Consider the following 10,674-nt stretch of genomic DNA (forward strand, 5'->3'; position numbering starts at 1 on the left):
TTCCATAATCTGGCTATTGTAAATTGTGCTGCAATGAACATTGGGGTACATGTGTCCTTTTGAATTATGGTTTTCTCAGGGCATATGCCCAGGAGTGGGATAGCTGAGTCATATGGTAGTTCTATTTTTACCTTTTTAAAGAACCTCCATACTGTTCTCCATAGTGACTGTATCAATTTACATTCCCACCAACAGTGCAGAAGGGTTCCCTTTTCTCCACACCCTCTCCAGCATTTATTGTTTGTAGATTTTTTGATGATGGCCATTCTGACCGGTGTGAGGTGATACCTCATTGTAGTTTTGATTTACATTTCTCTAATAATTAGTGATATTGAGTATATTTTCATGTGCCTCTTGGCCATCTGTATGTCTTCTTTGGTGAAATGTCTATTTAGATCTTCTGCCCATTTCTTAATTGGATTTTTTTTTATATTGAGCTCCATGAGCTGTTTGTATAATTAGGAGATTAATCCTTTGTCTGTTACTTAATTTGCAAATATTTTCTTCCACTCTGAGAGTTGTCTTTACATCTTGTTTATAGTTTCCTTTGTTGTGCAAAAGCTTTTAAGTTCCATTAGGTCCCATTTGTCTATTTTTGCTTTTATTTTCATTACTCTAGGAGGTGGGTCAAAAAATAACTTATGGTGGTTTATGTCAAAGAGTGTTTTTTCCTATGTTTTCCTCTACGAGTTTTATAGTTTCTGATCTTACATTTAGCTCTTAAATTCATTTTGAGTTTATTTTTTGTGTATCATGTTAGAGAATGTTCTAATTTCATCCTTTTGCATGTAGCTGTCCAGTTTTCCCAGAGCAACTTATTGAAGAGGCTGTCTTTTCTCCATTGTATGTTCTTGCCTCCTTTGTCATAAATTAGGTGACCATATGTATGTGGCTTTATCTCTGGGCTTTCCACCCTGTACCAGTGATCTGTATTTCTGTTTTTGTGCCAATACCATACAGTCTTGATTGCTGTAGTTTTATAGTATACTTTGAAGTCAGGTAGCCTGATTCCCCCAGCTCCGTTTTCCTTTCTCAGGATTGCTTTGGTTATTCGGGGTCTTTTATGTTTCCATACAAACTGTACAATTTTTGTTCTAATTCTATGAAGAATGCCGTTGGTAGTTTGATAAGGATTGCATTGAATCTGTAGATTGCTTTGGATAGTATAGTCATTTTTACAATATTGATTCTTCTAATCCAAGTACATGGTAAATTTCTCCATCTGTTTATGTCACCTTTGATTTCTTTCATCAGTGTTTTATAGTTTTATGAGTACAAGTCTTTTGCCTACTAAAGTAGGTTTAGTCCTAGGTATTTTATTCTTTTTGTTGCTATGGTAAATGGGACTGTTTCCATAATTTCTCTTTCAGATTATTCATCATTAGTGTATAGGAATGCAAGAGATTTCTGTGCATTAATTTTGTATCCTGCAACTTTACCAAATTCATTGATTAGTTCTAGTAGTTTTCTGGTGACATTTTTAGGAATCTCTATGTATAGTATCATGTCATCTGCAAACAGTGACAGTTTTACTTCTTCTTTTCCAATTTCGATTCCTTTTATTTCTTTTTCTTCTCTGATTGCTGTGGCTGGAATTCCAAAACTATGTTGAATAATAGTGGTGAGAGTGGACATCCTTGTCTCATTCCTGATCTTAGAGGAAATGCTTTCAATTTTTCACCATTGAGTATGATATTTGCTGTGGGTTTGTCATATATGATCTTTATTATGTTGAGGTAGGTTCCCTCTATGCCAATTTTCTGGAGAGTTTTTATCATAAATTGGTGTTGAATTTTGGCAAAAGCTTTTTCTGCATTTCTTGAGATGATCATATGTGCTTTTTCCTTAATTTTTTAATATGGTGTATCACATCGACTGATTTGCATATATTAAAGAATCCTTGCATTCCTGGGATAAATCTCACTTGATCATGGTGTAAGATCCTTTTAATGTGTTGTTGGATTCTGTTTGCTAGTATTTTGCTGAGGATTTTTGCATTTATGTTCATCAGTGATATTAGCCTGTAATTTTCTTTTTTTGTGTGATGTCTTTGTCTGATTTGGTATCCGGGTGATGGTGGCTTCATAGAACGAATTTGGCAGTGTTCCTCCCTCTCCAATTCTTTGGAAGAGTTTGAGAAGGATAGGTGTTAATTCTCTAAACGTTTGATAGAATTCGCCTGTGAAGCCATCTTGTCCTGGACTTTTGTTTGTTGGATGATTTTTAATTACAGTTTCTGTTGCATTACTTGTGATAAGCCTTTTTATATTTTCTAGTTCTTCCTGGTTCCATCTTGGAAAATTGTACCTTTTCAAGAATTTGTCCATTTTATTGGCATATAGCTGTTTGTAGTAGGCTCTTATAATCCTTTGTATTTCTGTGGTGTCAGTTGTTATTTCTCCTTTTTCATTTCTAATTTTATTGATCTGCATCCTCTCTCTTTTATTCTTGATGAGTCTGGCTAAAGGTTTATCAATTTTGTTTATCTTCTCAAAGGACAAACTTTTAGTTTTACTGAGTTTTGCTATTGTTTTCTTCATTTCTATTTCATTTATTTCTGCTCTGATCTTTATGATTTCTTTCCTTATACTCATTTTGGGTTTTCTTTGTTCTTGTTCTAGTTGCTTTAGGTGTAAGGTTAGATTATTTATTTAAGTTTTTTCTTGTTTCTTGAGGTGAGATTGAACTGCTCTAAACTTCCCTCTTAGAACTGTTTTTGCTGCATCCCCTAGGTTTTTGGTCATCTTGTTTTCATTGTCATTAGTTTCTATGTATTTTTTTTTCTTTCTTGATTTCTTTGGTGATCTCTTGGTTATTTAGTAGCACACTCTTTAGCCTCCATGTATTTGTGTTTTTTACAGGTTTTTCTCCTGTAATTGATTTCCAATCTCATAGTGTTGTGGTCAGAAAAGATGCTTGATAGGATTTCAATTTTGTTAAATTTTCTGAGACCTTATTTGTGACCCAAGATGTGATCTATACTGGAGAATGTTCCATGTGCACTTGAGAAGAAAGTGTATTCTGCCACTTTCAGGTGGAATGTCCTATAAATATAAATTAAATCTATCTGGTCTATTATGTCATTTAAAGCTTGTGTTTCCTTATTTATTTTCTGTTTGGATGATCTGACCATTGGTGTAAGTGGAGTGTTAAAGTCCCCTACTGTTATTGTGTTACTGTTGATTTCCCCTTTCATAGTTGTTAGCATTTGCCTTATGTGTTGAGGTGCTCCTACATTGGGTGCATAAATATTTACAATTGTTATATCTTCTATAGCTCTGGCCCAGCCCCAGGCTTGTAAGCCAAGATCCCACAAGGCGCATGGGGCAGCAAAAAAAAAAAAAGAAAAGGAGAACAATAACAAAAGTAAAAAATAAAATTAAATTAGAAAGCATAGAAAGAATATAAAAATATATATGAAACAACAACTGGAAGGTAAAACAGAACCACAATAGTAAAAAAAGAAAAGAAAAAAAAAGCAGGAGGAAAGGCCTTGGCTGTTGGGAGTGGGGAGGCGGGGCTTAAGTAGGGGTAGGGTTTATTTGGTGGATGGGGCCTATGCTTAGGACCCACAGGGCCAGAAAAGGCCCTGAGGGGGTGGGGGTGGGACTTAAGCTCAATGCAGCCAGAGGGAGCCAGGTGTGCCTCTGGCCTTGGAGGGGAGAGGACTAGGTCCAGGAGCCCAGCAGGCTTCCCAGGGCCAAGTGGGTGGGGGAAATGCCCAAGGCACCTCCCCTGATCCCCTGACCCCACATGGTCCCTGCTGCCCACCTCTCCTCCTCTTACTCCCTCTTTCCTCTCTCCTACACCCTTAGGATCCCCACAGCCGAGGGGGCCTCAGAGGGCAGAGGACCAGGCCCAGGAGCACAGCAGGCTTCCTGGGGCCTGAGTGGGTGGGGGAAACACCCTCTGCACCTCCCCTGATCCTCCAATCCCAGAGAGCACCCCCACCACCCGCCTCTCTTCTTCTTACCCCGCCTCCCTCCTATGCCCCTAGGACCAGAGCGTAGGAAGGGGCCTCTGAGGGCGGAGGACCCAGCCCAGGAGGCCTGCAGGCTTCCTGGGGCCTGACTGGGCAGGGGAGATGCTATGCACACTCCCCCATGATCCTCCAAGCCCCTGAGGGTCCCTCCAGGCATAGGAACACCTCCCCCCTCTCAGCTACCCCTCAGGGGCGCTTGCTTGTCCTGTCCAGCCTCCACTTCTTCTCTCCCCTCACTCACCTCTCATCCTACCCAGTTGCTTGGGGGTTACTACCATCTCCTTGGGTGTTGTGGTCCCTCACCAGTGTCCAGCAGGTGCCCTAGGTGTGGGGAGATGGGACCTCCACATCCTCCCCCGCCACCACCTTGACTCCACCCCTGATGGGAGCACTTTTGGGTACACCAGAATCCCTGGAATTACTTGAACCAAGTAGCTGGTCTCCCCAGCATAAGAGCAACAATGTCCTGAGCCCACTGCCCATCTTGCTTGGGTCCTCCCTTCTCTCAACCTTCCTCACTCCCATGCTCACATCTACAGTCACACTTGGATGCTTAAGGTTCCTGCAGAATATATCAAGACCAGCATTCTTCTCACAGTCCCCTGGGGCATATTCACTCATCCAGTTAAAAACAGATATTGAAAAGATTCATAGTGATTAGTGGTTTTAGCTTTGGTTCAGTTCATATTTCAGATCAAGAATTATTTGAAGATCTAGTTCAGATGGTAGTTCAACTGAGAGGTGTGTGAACAAAGAATATTGCCTGCCACTTCAGTTAACAAAGGATGTTGTGACCATAGAGCCATCAGCCACAGAACCCACCCTTCTCCCCATCCCCACCACCCCACCCCGCCATAGTGTATCCTGAGGGGAATTAAGGAGGGAGAAAAAGAGGATTCTGGCCTTAGATAGTTAAGGTGCATATCAAAGGGATAATTTCAGTGAGCCCAGACTGTTGCATCTTCCCATACATAGAAAAGCAGTAAAATCATTAACTTGAGATGTCTGTTTTTTGTGATTAGCAGCAATCTTTTGATGTCCCACTATACAGTTTTATTTCGGCAAAATCTCCAATATATCTCGGCTCTTTCCTGTCGACTGAAAAAAATGCACAACGTGAGAGTTGTGAGTTAAGTTTTACTGGGCCCAAAATGAGGACTATAGCCCAGGAGACAGCATTTCAGATAGCTCTGAGAAGCTGCTCCCAAGAGGTGGGGGGAAGGTCAGTATCTATGTGATTTTGGTGAAGGGGGAGTACATGCAATCAAGCACATATTTTTTACAGAAGCTTTCTGCTAGTCCCATGAAGGTCACGGCTAGTGACAAGGAGCAGACGTCACCATGAAGAATTTTAGTGCTTTTCTGGTTATGAGGAGATACAAGAATTGGGCTCATAAAATCGTCTCTTGAAAATATCTAACTATCTGAAGACTTGTTCTGCCAGCTTTTCCAGAGTACAGAGGACCTCATTCCTGATCTCCACCCTGAACTCCTTTCAGGGGATGTTGAAGGTCAGCAGCTGCAGCAGCTCATAATTTGATCCTTGTAAAGGTAGATGGCAAGTGCCGATTTGTAGGTGACATCCCTTATCTCTTTGGAATAGTCCCTCAGAGAGATCTGAGAGGCTGTATCCCAGGCTTAAGTCCTCAGTAAGTCTGCCCAATAAAACATAATTCTCAGCTTTTAGGTTGTGCATTTTCTTTCAGTTGACAGGTGCTGTATCCAGTCCACAAAAAAGAGAACCCCACACCCTCCTTCTGTCTTCCTGGCCCAGGAAGTGAGTGGGGTGGGGAGAGAAGGGCAGGGTGGAAGGGCTTGGAACCTAGTGGAAACAGTCCCCTGATCTCCCCCTTCCACGGGGTGGGGGGGAGTTGTTGCTGGGAAGAACTGACCTCCCCAGAGCCTATGTTGCCCATAGCCTTGTGTCCAGGTGGTGCCAAATAGCAGCTCAGCTCAATGGAATATGAGCAGAAGAGCTGCCTGTCACTTCCAGGTTGGGACAGTGGAGATGCAGGTGGGAACCTGGGGCTGGAGTAGAGTGGATTCCAAGGAGAGTGGGGGACCTTGGGGGTCTGAGGGCAGAGGGCTTCTATATCTTGACTGGAGGAGTGGTTACATGGGCACATTTGTCAAAACTCATTAGTTGGTACTCACACATTTTATTGTATGTAAATCATACAATATATGAATGAAGCTAATTCTAAAAAAAATAAAATAACCTGGGCAAAAGAGCTTTACCAACTGTAAAGAGCTGTGAAAATCAGTGATTCATGATTTGTCCAACTGTACAATGTGAGTATAGAATTCTGTGGACCTCCTCAGATACAGGGTTTATGCTGGAGCCCAGGCTGGGACTAAGGAAGAATTGGTAGCAAAGGGCTTTATCTGGGTGGGAAGTCCTAGACCCTGCCCAGAAGACAGGAATCCAGAGTTAAGTGTGGGCAGCCAAGGAAAGGAATGTAGACATTGAGCAGGAGTGGTGCTTTGCCCTGGTCCCTACTCTGGGTGAGGAGGCAGGAGCCAACAGTGCAAACAGAAGTGCATAGAATGGTGTGAATTACTCTCAATTACAGCAGCAGGACAGAGCATTTGCCCTGGGCATGTCCCTACTACTTCTCCATTTAAACTCCCTCCCTGTACTGTCTTTCTACCTGCACCCTATAGCCTGAGAACCTCCCAGAATGGAAAACCAATCATACTCCTACTTCTGTGCTTACCTCTGCCATGGCCCTTTTCAGCCCTTGGTCTAAAGCCCAAGTCTTTCCAATGTGTGGAACCTCCTGGAATCTAGCCCTGATCACCTTCCAGCTGCCTTCCCAGTCCTCAGCCCTGATTTCCATTCCTGTGTGACTCTTTGCAGTTCCCCAAAAGTACCACTTCTTCTCATCGGACCTGAGCGGGGGAACTTCCAGGAGGTTCTAAGAACAGGTCAGCTCTGGTGGTGCCCTTGGCTGCCTGGAGTCAGCAGCCACGTGAAGATGTAAGCAAGCTATGCTGTGGCCTGTGCAGTCATGGTGGCAGCAGCCATAGAGGTCTGGGGAGGGGATGAAAAGGGAGAGGGAATCCTGAGACACGGAAGCAGCTATAACTTTGGTGAGGTCAGCATGGTCTGAGGGAAGTGGGCCAGGGCTGCACTCTTCACTCTTTCTGGTAGTCCACCCTATCCCTAGAGGATGGGGAGAGCTGCTTTCAAACTGGAGTCATCTGCATAGACTAGTATTTACTCCTTGACAAGGGGAACTATGTTGGCAGCTCTTACAACCACAGGTATCAGGCATTATCACTATCTCTCTAGTAGTAGTGGGAAACCGAGGCACAGAGAGATGACATCTGTTGCCCAAAGTTCCAGGCCTGGAATTTGAAGCTATGCCTCTGGCTCTAGAGGCCATGCCCCTTACCACCAAGCCATACTGGCTCTGATCCTGGCACCTTGATCCTGCAAGGTGCATGTGGATAAACTACTTCCTCCCAGGCCATGTAATTGAGGCCTGGCCCCTGGGGCATGCTGCATGGTCCTCTAGACTCTCTGCATGTCAGCAAGCTGGATGCAGAACCATTAACTAAGAGCCCAAGAATCCCAGAGGATGGGAAAACCATGGAATAGAAGGAGTCTGGCCCCTTCCTCACTCTCAGAGGGGAGCTGCCCAGGACAGCTGCCCAGTCAGGAACATCTATATGGGTTTAAATAACTGAGAAATCAACTTTCCTTGTATTAAACCCCGATGTTTTTGTGTTTTTTTTACTAAGATCTATTTGTTACAGCAGCACACCTTAGCTTATTTTTAGTTGCAAAGGAGAAAAACAGTAACGTTATAGTGGAGAAACCTGGCAGATATGACCTTAACCAAACAATCAAGATTAACATCACCAGTTGATACAACATATCAACAGCATGTAACTCCTGATAAGATGCGCTGGGGCTGTGTACCCATGTTCCATTTCACGCAAGGCTACAAGACACATCATTTCTGTGGGATTCTTGCCAAAAAGACATAGCCTCAGTCTTATCCTAAGAAAACTTCAGACAAGCTCAAATTTCTGAAAAACTGGTCAATAAAATAAATACTCCAGAACTGTCACAGCGTGTGGGAGACTGAGGAGACATAACAACTAAATGCAAAGAATTGGATCCTGGACCAGAGAAAGGACATTAGTGAAAACTGGCAAAAGTCAAATGAGGTCTATGAGTTAGCAGTATGGTTTCAATGCTAACTTCCTGGTTTTAGTAATTGCAGTGTGGTTATGTAAAATGTGAATGTAAGAGGAAGGTGGGGGAGGGGGTACTAGAACTCTCTGAACCATTTCTGAAACTCTTTGAGAAATCTAAAATTATTTCAAAATAAAAAACTAAAATAAATAAATGAATGTGGTGATGAGCTACCATCAGATGGCCTTTCTGGTGGCTTTGGTCTTAATCATCATCAGCAAGCCTGGACAATAAAGACCCACACTGGGTTACACCTTTAAAAGTTTTTATTACAGAAAACCCCATTCTTCCAAGTCCAGCTCAAGGCCCCCCTTATTTACTAAAACTGGGCTTCTGTGCATATTGGATTGAATGGTTTTCTTGCTCCCTGGGTATCTGCTGTGGAGTTGAGGACTCTGCCTTTGATTGTAGTTCTCTGAGAGGAGGGGCTGGGCCTCTGTAGCCATGTTCCATTCTGCACAAGGCTTAGAGACACCTAGTCAGCAGGGCACTGACAGCATTATGCCCCTGCCTGGGAGGTTAGGCAGGGGAATCTGACAACTTTCAGCAACCCCTGTGCACCCACTTTGGGTCTGGTGGTGACAGTGTCCTAGACAATGTCACCGTGGGCCCGAGACTACAGCCAGTTCAATTGCTGAAGAGCCAAATATCAGTGCTGGGGTCAACACAGGGCATTATGGCTGGGCCCCCCCACCCCCACCCCCTGAGTGTGAGGATGGGGACAGCGGCATGTTGATCCCCAGAAGTGCAGGGCTGTAAGCAAAAGATGCCAGCAAGGTGGAAGGGTCTGCTTCTCAGAAGCAAATTAGACAGGGATCAGGGAGGTCCTGAGAGCCCACACACGAAGGTGCAAAGATTTCAAAGGCAAGTAACTGGGAAGTGGTGCTGGACAGTGGCTTGAAGGAAGCCCAGCCCAGAACATATCAGGACAGATTTGGTCATTGAATGAATCAATGCTTTAATAATAAGGAATAATGTGGCTATCACAGGGCATTACCTGGAAGGCTGTGACTGCTACTGCTACTCACTGAGCAGTTAAACAGGGGACGGGAGGGTTTGAGGGTGCGGATCTCAGAGCAGCAACCTCAGCAGAAGAAGGCTGGCAAGGGTCAAGGGTGTGCAGAAGCCTTTAGAGCCAGTGTCATTGGTGGTGCTCAGGGGAGTGGGAGTGGGTGTTGAGGAGGCATCGGAGCTGTCTCCACACTCAAACTTTAGGAAAGTGATTCCTCCAACCATCCGATTTCCAGGAGCCAGGAACTCACAGGTGGAGTTGCTGACATTGGAGCAGCCTTTCAGCACGAGCTTCATCTCTGTGAATTCAAAAGAGACAGTAAGGACTTCACAGCCCCTTTGCCCTTCCTCCCCAGTCTTCTCAATGACCTGCAAGAGCTGAAACAGGTCTGTTCCTGACACAGGAGCTTGGAAGAAGCAGCCCAGGATCAAGAACACCAAATGGTAACGGCAGAGTGGCTGTGGAGGTGAGGGCCTAGATACCCTTTCCAAATCAGTCCTGGAGGAAACCGAGGCTCCTGGAGGTGGATGCGAACCTGAGCTCACGGGTTAGGGCCAGAGCTGAACCTAAGACTGAACTCTTCAGTGTTTTCCTGAGTAGCTGGCAGGTGGTGAAATCCAGGGACAGGCTCAGACCCTCCGTAGTCCTCTGCTCTCAATCCAGGAGGGAGTCAGCATTTCAGACCTGCTCCTGGCCTCCCCTCTTCTAAGCTCTGCTTTCCATCCCCACTCCTCTCTGGACCTGAGTTCTCTCTGCCTGAGTTTTCCCTGAGAAGAGGGAAAAACAACCAGAGGGGATGCAGAGAGACCCCTGTGTCTTAACTCTAAATCTGTGTTGTGATGTGTTTAACCCCGTTTTAAGGTGCAGGTCCTAGGAAAAGACAAGGGAATTTGCAAAGAAGATGTGATTGTGATTGCAGCTACCTTTTACTGAGTACTTACTATGTGCCAGTATTGCTCTGTAGGCTGCAAGTCAAACAGCCCTGGAGGAGAGGCAGCTCACAGGGGAGGAAGGGGCTGGAGGAGGTGACTGGCTACTTGTTAGAGGCAGGGCTGCAATTTGAGTTCAAGACTGACTCCATACGTGCTCTGAGAAGGAGGGGGAAGCCTCCACATCCCAGTAAAGAAAGCAATTCGTTGCTGCTTTAGAGCAAATATCAGTGCTGGAGGTTGAATTAGAGTGTGTTAGGAAGATGTGTTGCCTGGCACATGGCTACAGTATTTTTTTTTAGCATCTTTATTGGAGTATAATTGCTCTACAATGGTGTGTTAGTTTCTGCTTTATAACGAAGTGAGTCAGCTATACATATACATATATCCCCATATCCTTTCCCAAGCAGATCTCCCTGTGTCATACAGCTTGGGCAAAAACAAAAACAAAATCCTACATTTATGATGGCTTTGATCTGTCTGGCTTTCAGATTAAGTCAAAGGTGGCGCAGTGGTTGAGAGTCCGCCTGCCGATGCAGGGGAC

General features: G+C 44.4%; 1 protein-coding gene across 1 annotated transcript in view; it reads right to left on the bottom strand.

The window, feature by feature from the left end:
* Positions 1 to 9,260: 9,260 nt before the first annotated feature.
* LYPD8 (LY6/PLAUR domain containing 8) overlaps positions 9,261 to 10,674 on the bottom strand; it is a 37,900-nt gene continuing 36,486 nt past the window's right edge. Inside the window, exon 6 of the mRNA XM_024750705.1 lies at positions 9,261 to 9,499. Coding sequence (XP_024606473.1) covers positions 9,261 to 9,499 — 239 coding nt within the window. The remainder of the gene's footprint in view (positions 9,500 to 10,674) is intronic.

This window comes from Neophocaena asiaeorientalis, unplaced genomic scaffold (assembly GCF_003031525.2).
Source record: "Neophocaena asiaeorientalis asiaeorientalis breed wild unplaced genomic scaffold, Neophocaena_asiaeorientalis_V1.1 scaffold742, whole genome shotgun sequence".
NCBI classification, from domain to species: domain Eukaryota; kingdom Metazoa; phylum Chordata; class Mammalia; order Artiodactyla; family Phocoenidae; genus Neophocaena; species Neophocaena asiaeorientalis.